Source organism: Solanum pennellii, chromosome 10, assembly GCF_001406875.1.
Source record: "Solanum pennellii chromosome 10, SPENNV200".
Lineage (NCBI taxonomy): Eukaryota > Viridiplantae > Streptophyta > Magnoliopsida > Solanales > Solanaceae > Solanum > Solanum pennellii.
Genome location: NC_028646.1, coordinates 28,660,620 through 28,673,987, shown reverse-complemented (window position 1 = coordinate 28,673,987; position 13,368 = coordinate 28,660,620). Strand labels below are relative to the sequence as shown.

Below are 13,368 nucleotides of genomic sequence, written 5' to 3'. Positions count from 1 at the left end.
ATATTAGGGAAAACGGACAGATTTGGGATGCTACTATAATAACATTTTTCAAGTTACCAATTTTTTATTTAAACAGAATTATGTATATTTATTATTATTTGTTGTGTTATTATACAGTTGAATGTGAAGCAAAAAGCTGGGAATCTTTTGTTGTGGGTCACTTTTAGTCAATTAGAGATTTAAAAATTGGGACTTGTCTTTGCTTTTGAATTTAAAAAAAAAATCCTAACTTTGACATTATAAAATTGGGACTTGTCTGTGCAGGTTATTGTGCAGGTTATTGTGTGACTTACTTAACTGATATGACTTTCTTAACTTATTGTATGTGACTAACTAACTTAACTTATGTGACTTACTTAATGTATGTGAATAACTAACATAATGTATGTGACTAACTAACCTGTTGTATGTTACTAACTAACTTAACTAATGTAACTTAACTTAAAAAAATTACTAACTTAACTAATGTAACTTAACTTAAAAAAATCATTAGTTTACTTTGAGCAATGCAATGTATTAGTTTAAATTGTAATTCTCTTTAAATGTTGTAGATACCATAATAGAGATGATATTGAATTTGCACAATCTGTAAATTCTGATGAACTATGTATTCTTCTTTTTACATAAAAAATAAACACTTGTTAAAAGAGTAGTCGAAAACAGTTGAATAGCTCACTGTTATTTCATCTAACTGTCTTATATTTACTGTTACTTATGTTATTTCATAACTCTTTGTAAGTCATTAAAATGGTTGAAGTTACAATTTACTTTCATCATGATGGTGAGTGGCTAACTAGTCCAGAACCACACTATGATAGAGGAAGTGTGACTTATTGAAAAGGGTATGATCCTGACCTTATATCTTTTTTAGACTTAGTTAATGAGTACACAAATAAGTTAGGCTTTGTGGGTGTGCAAGAACTTATTGTTCTTGCTCCAAGCGGAAAATATTTTGAAATCATAGGTGATGAGAGGGTTAGGACCTTAGCATCTGTTATATCTAGTGAGTATAAATCAATTCACTTGTTTGCTACGGATGAATGTGAGTTGTTTGTTAATGTAACTGATATTTTGATGCATGATGGGTCATTTTTACTTGCACCAATTATTAATGAGGGTATAGATTGTAGTGAAAGTGATGATGACAGTAATAATGGAACGGTATTTAGTTGTTCGGATTATGACACAAAAGAATTAAAAAATTTCATCACTAAAAAAAAGAGGAATATAACTGATAGTTTGCAAGATTATAAGGAGATTGTTAAGGGTATGGCCTTCAAAGACATAGCTGAAGCAAAACAATTTTGTAAACTGTATCTCTAGCTAAGAAGGTAGAACTTGTTTTGGTGAAGTCTGATAAAAACAGATTGAGGTACACATATGCTGCTGAGGGCTGTCCATTTTTACTTTTTATTTCTGGGGATATGACTACTCCTAGTGTTAGTGTCAAAACACTTGTAGATCATATAGAGAGTGGAACAACATATGATAACTCTGCAGTAGATTATTCCACAATAGCCTTGTATTTTAAGGACAAATTGCAAAGTGACCCCACGTACAAGGTCAAACAAATGAAGGTTGATTTACATAGAGTTTTTGAGCTCAATGTTAGTGAAGCAAAGTGCAAGAGAGCCAAAAAGGAGATATTGGAGAGTTTAGAAGGCAGCTTTGTAGACTCTTACAACAAATTAGAGGGTTATGCTACTGAATTGAGAAGTCGTAATCCAGGGTCTTACATTGTGATTGATTTGTCTAAAGAGGCACTATCTAATGGCAAGAGAAAATTTCTTAGGATGTATATATGTTTCAAGGCAATGAAGCTGGGTTTTAAGTCTGGGTTAAGACCACTGATTGGGTTAGATGGTGCATTCCTTAAAGGAAACGCTAAGAGACAAGTATTGTGTGTTGTTGATCAAGACAGTAATAACTCTTTCAACCCTCTAGCTTGGGATGTGGTAGATAAAGAGACTAAGAGGACTTGGACATGATTTATGCAACATTTGCAACATTCCCTTGAGCTTCAAAATGGTGAAGGACTGACATTCATATCAGATATGCAGAAGGTAATATTATACTACTGATTTGCAATTTAATTACCTTTTCTTGATACTTAGGGCCCGTTTGGATGGGCTTAATAAAAGCAGCTTTAAAAAAGTACTTTTGAAAGTGCTGAGACTTATTTTTAAAATAAGCAGTTATTGTTTGGATAAAAGTGCTGAAGTTGCTATGCCAAACGTGAAAAGGGAAAAATGGAAGAAAGAGATGTTAGGGTTATGTTGTAATTTGGAGATTGTATAAAAATATTAAAGGCAAAAAGATAAAAATGTGGTCAACTTAAAACAGCTTATAAGCTAAAAAAAGAAAAGCACCTCTACCCCAGCTTTTAACTTTTGGCTTAAAATAAGTTTTTTTTAAACTTAAAATAAGTTATTTTGAGTATTGCCAAACAGCTAAATAAGTCAAAAATCAGCTTTTAAGTCAGTTTGACCAGCTTTTAAGCTGAGCCAAACAGGCTCTTATTCCTTTATTAATTTTAGTTGTTTTAATTTGATATTTAGGGGTTGTTTGAAGCAGTAAGGACAGACTTACCTGAAGCACATCAGAGATACTGTGATGTTGAGGCAAATTGGTGTAGAAGATGGGACTAAGGTGAGCTGAAAAAGTTGCTATGGTGGGCTGCATGGTCATCATTTACAGAGGAGTTTGAGGACCAACTTGAAAATATCTAGGAAGTTAATGGAGAGGCTTGACAAGATTTAATAGACAAGTATCCTCCAAAAGCATGGTGTAGAGCCTATTTAGATATAGTGTGCAAAAATCAGGATGTTGACAACAACTTTACTGAATCATTCAATGCCTGAATACTTGAAGCAAGGTACAAGCCAATTATTGAAATGTTGGAAGACATTAGGGTCAAAATAATGGAGAGTTTGGCAGCAAAAGAGGTTGTTGTGAGAAAGTGGAAAGATGATGGGTTTATTCCCAAAAGTGAATTGTTGTTTAATGAGTATTTGAAGATTTTCAAGGTTTGTAAGGTGAGTGGAAATGGGGATAATGGTTATGAGGTTACTGAAGGTGCATATAGACACATTGTCAACTCAACAGTGAAAAAATATACATGCATAACGTGGGATCTGACTGAAATTCCATGTCCACATGCAATAAGGCCATGGAGCACAAGAAAATGATACCAAAAAAAGAAATTCATTGGTATTATAGTAAAGAGGCAGCATTGGCAGTTTATAAACACAAATTATAACCTGTTAGGGGAGAACCATTCTGGAAATGCAACCTTTTGCATGCTATTGAACCACCCGAATTGGTCAAGCTTGTTGGTAGACCTAAGCTAATAAAGGAAAGAGAAAAGAATGAAGTTGTTAATAGACAAGGAATATGGAAGCAAATAAGAAAAGGAAAAGTGATGACATGTAGTAATTGTGGAGAACAAAATGATAATGCAAGAGTATGTGAAAAGGTAATTTTCAATTCTCTTTAATCTTTAATTTCATCAAATGCTGAATATATTTCACTACTAAATTCTATATCTTCTATTATGATTAATAAGGCAAAGCAGGGAAAACAACCTACTAAGAAGCAAGGGAAACAACCTGCTAAGGAAGGAAAAGAAACTGGCAGGGGAAAAAAGAGGCAGCCTAGGAGAGGTTTAGTTGATGAAGATGAAGATGAAGCTTATGAGGAAGACATCAACTGCACAGCCCCACAACCAACACAAGAAAGTCCGTTTGAATATGCTTCTTCTAGCAACTATTATCCAGTAGCTGAGGATGATGATGAAGACCCTAGGCTAAGGCCAAGAACAATCTCAGAAAAACCTTTTCTATCAAGATTGAGAAAGAGACAGAACCCACAAGAACCGATTGGGAGTAGAGTGATAGGCTTCAGAGGTAACAAATTTGGTGTTAGTGAACCTACAAATCTTTCCATAGCACCAACTGGCTTAACTTGGAATGGACAGGGTGCAGTTACTACAAATCAACTACAGAAATTGAGGCCAAGAAGGGGATGATGCTATTGTGTTGGTACTGTTTTGTATATGTTGGTGTAATTTTTGCTATTGTTTGTGTAGGTTGGTGCCTTAAATGATGTTAAGGCTAAACTTATTTTTTGGTATGTTTTGTGTACGATGGTGCCTTAAACTTATAGTTGTAGTTTTGATTTTCACTTCTACTTTTTGTATAGACTGAGCGTATCAGCTAAGACTAACTATCGTTTTGCTTATATATAACCAAGTGAATGTCATATATAGTGTTTTGTATCTATTGGGTTCTGTTAATGTAGGATGCGGTTTGTGATTTGAAATGAGTTGCACTTTTTTAGTTGTTTTATTATGTACCTTTTCGTTGCTCTTTATTATTGTTTTGTTATGTATCTTTTCAATCTTACTTTTACTTTCTAATGAGTTTGTAATGATATAAAACATTTATTCAAGAAAAACATAGTGGCAATACCACAAACTTTATCCATCTTCAACGTAAAGACTAATATAACACAACTAAATACTACAAATTTTAAGGCAAAAGATACAAAATAAGGATTCAAATCCAACACCTGAAATTCACAATAAGTTTGAAGCAACACTTGAAAATAATAGCTAACATTCAAACACAACTAAATACTACAAACTTTAAGGCAAAAGACACAAAATAATATTTCAAATTCAACACTTGAAATTCACAATAAGTTTGAAGCAACACTTGAAAATAATGGCCAACATTCAAACATAAGATTCACTATCACTAATACATAAGAAACAATTGAAATAACTAACACTTGAAAATTGCAACAACAAATACCACAAACATAGTAAATGGCAACATGAACAACATCTTCAACTTTGACACTTTAGCTTTCAAATTTCTTGAGTTATTCACCTCGAAGTAGTTTAAACTCTCTAAATTCTCTAATTTCTTCTTCAAATTGTCTCTTTCAATCTTACAACGACTCTCTCAAATTCTCCATTTTCAACCTAGCAACTTCCAATTTAGATTTCAATAAATTAACTTCAATAGAAGAATTTTCTGAAGAACTGCTTTTCCACCTCCAAAATTCACAATTTTCAATCTAATAAAAATAACAGAGAAGAAATCATGAACACCAAATACAATCACAAATCATATTAATTTCCTATTAGGCGAAAAATGTACCTTAGTTTTAGAACATCTATAAAATTTTCTTTCAGGGTTCAATAGAGTCCTTGAAGTGAAACAACGAGCCAATTCACCACAAAAACAAGTCATCATCATGGAGTTACTAATTGAATCACATGAACCTTCAGACATGATTTTAGGTCTAAATTGAAGGAGACAATAGATGAAATAGGAAATTATGACCAACTCATGATAGATAAATTAGGGTCGCGACGAAGATGAACTTGAATCTGACGAAGACGAGATATTTGGGTGAATAGTGGCGGATTTTTCTTTGGGTGTTTGATTAGGGTGCGTGTGTTTAGGATTATTTTAAGGGTTATGGGGCGGGTTATGGTTATGGGTTAAAAAGGGGATGAAACGGGTAGTATAATAGGATCATGACACTTGTTACATAATAGGGCTCCGTTAGTGACAAGGTTATATGTACCACTAATTGGACGGTATGGATACATGTGTACGAATAGTATAACGGAGGGTATATACGCTCCTTTTATTAAAGTACGGGGGTAAGTCTTTCCCTTTTCCCTTTAATATAACCCTCATTATATCTTCCGTCCAAATATACCCTCTTTTGACACAAATTGCCTTTAATATTGACTATAGAACACGTGGCATGCTCATAATAAAGATACCCATCCCTTATTTTGTTGAAATCCCACTTATTTAACATATTCCTGATCCATATCTTGAGCTTCAAATTTAAATTGTGATGGAACTATATTAACACAGAAAACAAATGTTAGGCAAAACTTTAATTTTGAATATTAATTTTGTGTAATGCTAAATGATTAAAGAATTTGATCAAAAATTTAAAAAAATTATAGTATCTTTTTTGACTGATTTCTATTTCATTTTTTAGTTAAAATATTAAAATTAAAAATATAAATACATTTTAAAATATAAAATAACATAACTAAAATATCATTCTGACAAAAAAAAAATTCCATTAATTTTGGCATCATCCATCTCGTTGAATTTATGTTTCCTATAGAGATGTTGGGCAGACCATCTTACTCTACTTCAATTTTTTTTCTTGGTGTTCAGTCCAATGTAACTAATGCATCGCATTTCTATAAATTACTCCTGTCGGTTTCTAATTACTTGTTTACTTTTTCTTTTTTTAGTTATTCTTAATTATTTGTTCATTTTGAAAAATCAAGAAAGGACATTATTTTTATCTATTTTATCCTCGATTAATTACTTTGAAAATGATAATTTTTTTAAAAAAAATTTAAGTTCTTAATTCATTCACTTCATAATTAACAAGGATAAAATGATAAACTTATTATTTCAATATTATTTTTAAAATAGATTCATTAATTCAAAAGTAAACAAGTAATTAGAGATAGAGGGAGTATTAAAAAAAAAAGTTTCAACTTTCATCATTTGCATGGACAATGACTTGCATAATTGCATCATAATTTATGTGCACAATAAATAGAATTTTTAATCAAAGAAGGTCATTATTAAAATCAATTTATCAAGATAATATGTTTCTTTGAAATTTTACAAAACTAGTATAAATGTGGTTCTCAATAACGTTTTAGGTAATATTTTATTTAAAAAAATTCAATAACAAAAAGACAAAAATCTGACAGAGTAAATAGACATAAAACGTTATTGTCAGTATCGTTTTATAATTCGTTACTCTGAAGCACGTTTTACAGCTAAAATGTGACTCACAGTAACGTTTCTCTGAAATTGTTGAAAATTGAAATTCAATCTTGTACATGCTTCATTCATTATTCAAACTTCCACTATTAAAATGGATAAATATATTTTGTACATACCTTCACTTGAAACATATATATGATTTTCTATTTTCTTTCTCTTCTATACATAGACAATACCTTTTTAAACAAAAAAACGTGAGGAAGACTTTGAACAAATTGGAGCTTGTCTTGTATTATTTCAATTTCAAAATTTGTGAATAAATCATATGAAAGATCATCTTCTAGCCTAGGTAACCGTCCCTTCCAAATATTAGACCAATCAGTTTCTTATGATTAATAAATATTATAATATCAATAAAGAAGTTATTGAATTAATATTGATGCAATAAGTAAGCAAGACAACTATTAAAAAAAGGAATTACTTGATATCGTAGAAAATCCCTCCTCACTCTCTTTTTTCTTGCAAAAATATTATCTATGTATGAAAAGAGAAGATAAGAGAAATTTATATATAAAGTAGAATGAGGCATGTACAAGATTGAATTTTAATTTTTAATCATTCCAGAGAAACGTTATTATGAGTCACGTTTTAACTGTAAAATATGCCTCAGAGTAACGAAATATAAAACGTTACTGACAATAACGTTTTAAGTCTGTTTGCTCTGTCAGATTTTTGTCTTTTAGTTATTGAATTTTTTTGATAAAACATTACCTAAAACGTTATTGAGAACCACATTTATATTAGTTTTGTAAAATTTCAAAAAAAATTTATTATTTTGATAAATTAATTTTAATAATGACTTATTGTGGTCAAAACTTTCCATAAATACATACTAGAGGGTCGTCTACTTTTGACTCTGCCATTTGTCTCTCTGTTAAAATTAAAGACAAATGTGTGTCAACGTATAATATAAAGGATATATTTGAATCAAAAATATAAAAGTGGGGCACATTTGGATCAAAAGTACAACAATAAATATATTTAAACTATTTTTAATTGTACAAGGTATGCTTGAACTTTTTCCATTTTTACTGTATCTCATCTATTTTAATTTGTTTGTCTGATTTTAACTTGACACAGAGCTAAAGCAAATAAAGAAGATGTTTGAATCTTGTAATCTGAATTTTACTCGGATAATAAGCATCTTCCACATCTAACCCTAAGATTGGATGTTCAAGTCACCGAGGGTGCAAAAAAATAGAAGCATCTTGAAAGGAGTAAAATAAGTACCAAATGTCCTTCTTAAACATGTCATGTCAAAAGTTGGAAATAAAAAGTAGCTAAACTAAAAAAATAAATTAAGACAAATAAACTGAAACAATAAATAAAGAAAAATAAATTGAAACAATTTATGTGGTTTCAGTAGTATCATCTTGGCATAATTAGAAACAATTCAAATTTATAATCACCCCTTAAACCTTTCATAAACTTATATAACCACAAGTTAAAACTTGTCTAAGATGACAAGTTTAAAAATTATTTTTTCATCGATGGTGTCACATAATAGAAAAAAAAACCAAATTGAAATGATTGGATTATGACACATAGTTTAGCCATCATGACTCAATTCATTGGTTCAACTCATGTTGAACCGCCGCCCAACTTCAGCACCCATAAGCAAGACGACAAGCTTGATATGAGAAAATCAGTGCAATTTTAATTTGTACGATACAAAAATCAAACCAAAAGAATTACAATGAAAGTGATTCTGGAAATATAGAAGAAATAAGGAATAGTAATGCACAATATACTGCTTCTTTGTTGTCTGTCTACTTGTGGGGGACAAGATGCGGGTAGAGATTAGATATATGCTCATGCATGAAGTCATGCCTTGTTAAGATTCCGACGATTGGAGCTCTCTGCAAATTTAGAATAGCAGGACATTATTATTGTATAGTAGAATGCACAATAAGAAATGGCAAAAGAAACAAGTGGAGAGGGGGGAAGAGGACTTACCCCAGTTTTCTTTGGGACAACACACAAGTGTCTAAGACCAAGTTGTCGGAAAAGGATTGCAGCTTTCGCAAGAGACATGGTCTCCACTACTGTGTACGGGGATGTATTTGTTATAGGATGGAGATCAATATACATTTCCATCTCCTCTTCCGTGATGACGAGATCCTCAAACTTAAGCCCCTTACCTGATCCTGGCTTAGCAAAATCAAATGCATGAAACCTACTCAAAATATTGGAGGCACTCAATACACGTTGTTTCGTGAATTTCTTTCCATTGAGCAAAACAAGTAAATGTGACCGTAGAACAAGCCCACATAACTCTGGTGTCTCAGAGAAAGGTGGCTCATCAATCACAGGAAAGCCATTATGCCTACTATACTTCAAAGCATGTACTATGTTCCCCACCTTCTCCACACCTGAAAATGACAATAATGGCCCAGAACAGACATCTCCAGCAACCAGATTCCTCATAAATGGTTCAGCATGTGCTTCCAAGAAAGGCAAACCTTTCATTTTCACAATCTGGTCATAGACACCCTTATTAAAAATATCAGCCACGGTTTTTGATATGAGGAGAACAAGCATCACCAATGGAAGCATTAGTAGATTGTTTGTAAGCTCAAGGAGTATGACACATATTGATACTGTCATTCTCATGGTACCACCAAGGAAAGAGGCAGCACCAAGTAGCGAAAAAAGACCAACATTAAGATTGGATAACGAACCCAAGGCTCTACCAAAAATACGCCCATAGGATGCTCCAGCAAGTATGACAGGAATGAAGAGTCCAGAAGGAATAGCAATTCCATAGGTAATAATGCCAAGGCAATATACCCCAGCAAAGAAGATCAGAAGTGTAGAGATGTGAAATTCATTTGAATTATTTGAACTAAACAAATTGCGGATGGCATCATCATTGGTGTTCAGAAAGAGTGATGCAAGATCATTGTAATGCCCTGCTGGACACTGGAAATTTTTGTAGTTTCCAGAGCGACCTATAGTTGGGCACTTTTCCTCCAAGCCTACAGGACATGGAATGCACCCTGCAAACCATGGTAGGCCATAAGAGCAACAAGAAGTCAGGATAGAAACACTCATGACGAGCAAGATCTTGAAAGCAGGACCTCTCCTGTAATTCACTGCCAAAAATTAGTTAAAAGGACAACCAGGAAAAAAGTATACCATAATTATTACTTTTGTTTCCAAGAATAAGTCGAAGAAAATAACTGGAGAACAACCACAGTTTACGCACCAGGAAAAATCTACTAGTGGAATAGCACATGTAACTTACTATTGAGATGGCATCACAAAATAAATAAATAAAACCAACACATACAGAGTCAACTTTTACAAGACCAAATAACTTGAAAGGGAAGAACATTGATCAAACAAATCTTAGTGCAACAGGTAAAGGACCCATTTAAGATGAACTTCTCAAAATATGTATGCATGCTTTGATGAAATATCCTGATGAATTTCACTGCTATCCACATAATCAGTATGGATCAGTTACATTCATCTACCTGGAAGTACAATATGCAAATGAAAGAAAACAAAAATACAAATCTAACATCAAAAGAAAAAGTGAGACATGCTCCAGGAAAACCTTGGCTACTTCTCAAAGTTGTTACTTGTCGGACTTGAACATAGACCTATGCCTCTAATGGCTAACTGAGAGAAAAGTAACTAAACATACATCAGTGGAACAAGGGGTTTAAAAGACTAACTCATTAATGACGGCGTAAGTCCGAAGGACCTTGTCGACAAGATAGTTATAAAGGCTTCCCAGAAGACCTCCAAGTACTCCAATTAAGATAAGTGCCAATACGTCTACTGTGTTGTAATTAGATACTCCTGAATTGACATCAAACATTATCAAACCTCCTTGCCCAAATAGTCCACAGTTTCCACCGCGACAGAATTGTATGAGAGATCTGAGAACCATAGCAACGACGGCAGTTGTGAAGAAAGTCCTCCAAAGTAAAGCACTTCGCCACCTACAACATAAATAGAACAATTGAACAGTTTGAGGTACAAGCTTTATTATGAATGGAAGCAAGTATTTGGCCTGTTTATTATGTGCATGAACTGTGTGTGTGTGTGTGTGTGAGAGAGAGAGAGAGAGAGAGAGACCATGATGCTATTTCCTCAAGAGCAAAAAGAACTCCTCCAACTGGGGCACGGAAAGCAGCTGCAACACCAGCAGCGGCACCACAAGTGATTAAATCCCTACGATCACGGTCGTTTTTGAAGTATTTTAGCCATTTCCAAGTTAAATGATATTTTCGGGAACCCCCTTGTCCAAGTAAGTTTGCTATGCAAGCACCAGTATGGACCATGGGTCCTTCCTTGCCAACAACAAATCCAGCAGAAACGCCCAAAATGGATCCAAAGATCTGTGGAATGCAATATGCCAGAATAAGTGTTTTTGTGGAGGTGAGATAAATTACAACACATAGAACTAGAACAACAAACAAATATACCCTAACAATCATTTAACGTGAACTAATTTGCTAACGTACTGCTTCAGTTTATAATTTATCGTTTCATGGTAAATGATGACTGTGACGGAAACGCCAGACTGTTGATATCGTTTCTGGGGAGGGTGGTGTTTATGTAGCCTTACCCCTTACCTTGTGAAGGTAGAGAGTTTGTCAAGTAAAGCCTATGAAATCTGAAGGTTAATACATATTGAGTTATATATTTTTAATTGCAATCATAACGGTTATTGTTGTAAGCTAGAATTATGCTTCTTAGATACGGCCATGGAGCGAGCAACAAGGTGTACACAAGAAAGGAAAAGGAGTTGAGAGACCAACCTTGACAAGTAATGTACTTGGAGCCAAAATGGAATGAGCATCGATACCATTCAGATATGCTTTTACTTCAGGTATACCAGAGCCTGCGGCTGCAGGTGCAATAAATGCACAGAGGGCTGCGGCACAAGTTGCAAAAAACACATTGCAACCAGCAAAAGCAGCAAATGCCTGGAAATACCTGCTCTGTAATTAATAAATTGAACAAAGAGCGTACAGTAGTTGAAGTTGAAGTTGTACTTACTTTCCCTCAAGCATTAAGTTGCTAGTGAGAAGAAGCTTGAAACCAGCAATATTTTCCACTCCAATGTTATTAAAGAAACCAACAAGTCCAGTACTCAATCCAATTAAGAGCACAAGAGTCCATTTGAGAAATATATATTGAAATATCTCAACCTTTTTCCTAGATCTCCAGTCTTGCTTGAAAAGGTCATTTTCTACAATACTGATTTAATCATACTATTAGTAGTAGCAGAGTAGAGATGGAAGGAATAAAAAAAAAAGATAAGTAGTACATACTCATAGTCGAGGCTTTCAATGGGATAAACATTGGCTCCAACAATAGCGATTTGGGAGGTATTGTTGACTCTGCTCTTAGATTTGAGCAAAGGCTCTCTTATGCTACCAGTTTCAGAAATTGTTGAAAAATTTCTCTCCAAATCAAATTTCTCTTCCTCAATCATACCTCCTCCATCATTCTCTATGTCAACTTGGTTCTCCATCATCAGATCAATGGATGAACGAATGAATGGTCTGTCTTCTATTCTCTTCTCTCTCTAGTCTAGTCTCTATGTATAGTATAGTCTACATAAAATAAAAAGTTACTGTTATGAATGAATACGTGTATGGGTAGAAAAGCACATCTATCTAGTCTAGGAATAAAGGAAATGAATCATTGCTTCAATTATATAAGGCGAGCGAGAGATCCGTGACAGTAATTTCGACAGCCCATCAAACTTGTCATAAACAAATCACACGTTATTTGCCCTTTGTTTTTGTTTATTTACATTATCTCCCCCACATTTTCTTTCCTAGAACCTTCTACTTTTAGTGGTCTTCAATTCTTCTTTAATCTTGCCCACACTTCTTAATTAGTTACCCGCTTTTTATTTTTTAGTTGTTCTTAATTATTATATATTTTGATCAATTAAACTAAGAGAAATACTTTTGAGGTTACTTTGTTTCGTCTAAGAAATTTAGGACTTGTTTGACCCAAAGAATACTTGAGCAAAATTTGAAAAATGGTGTTTAGTTATATAATTTGGCAAATATAATATCACAGGTTCTCAAATACTAGAAAAAACTACTATTTTGGTTAATATTTGAAATTTTTTATTTCAACTAATATTTGTTATGCCGCCTCCAAAAAAGATTGAGTTTTTATTTGAGTGATAAAATTGGGAAAAAAGAAACAATTTGTATTTAACACGTTGTAATTATTATTGAATCAGTGATAAATTTGAGTAAACAACTAAAATATTGTCTTGTCTATATTGTTACTGTTAATTTTTATCAATTATATGATAAGGTCATTATTTAAAGGATCGTAGTCATTACAAAATGATAATATAAATTTATGGGTACTTTTAATAATTTTTAAAGCTTATGGTATATATTTTTTGAAATAGTCAAATATTTTTGAAAAATTTTGTGGACAAACAAATGGTGAAATTTTACCAAAAACTTCATTCAAATAGGATTTGCCAAGGATATTTGTGAGCTTAGGGTCAAACAATAGCTTGGAGAGTTGA

General features: G+C 33.0%; 1 protein-coding gene across 1 annotated transcript; it reads right to left on the bottom strand.

Annotated features, from left to right (window-relative positions):
- Positions 1–8,349: 8,349 nt before the first annotated feature.
- On the bottom strand, positions 8,350–12,628 carry LOC107002367 (chloride channel protein CLC-c-like). The gene is made up of 7 exons (XM_015200354.2): positions 12,137–12,628; positions 11,862–12,062; positions 11,621–11,798; positions 10,935–11,197; positions 10,529–10,798; positions 8,802–9,930; positions 8,350–8,704 (listed from the first exon to the last, which is right to left on the bottom strand). The coding sequence occupies exons 1-7, from the start codon at positions 12,340–12,342 to the stop codon at positions 8,615–8,617; spliced, it is 2,337 nt and encodes a 778-aa protein (XP_015055840.1). The 5' UTR covers positions 12,343–12,628; the 3' UTR covers positions 8,350–8,614.
- Positions 12,629–13,368: the final 740 nt, after the last annotated feature.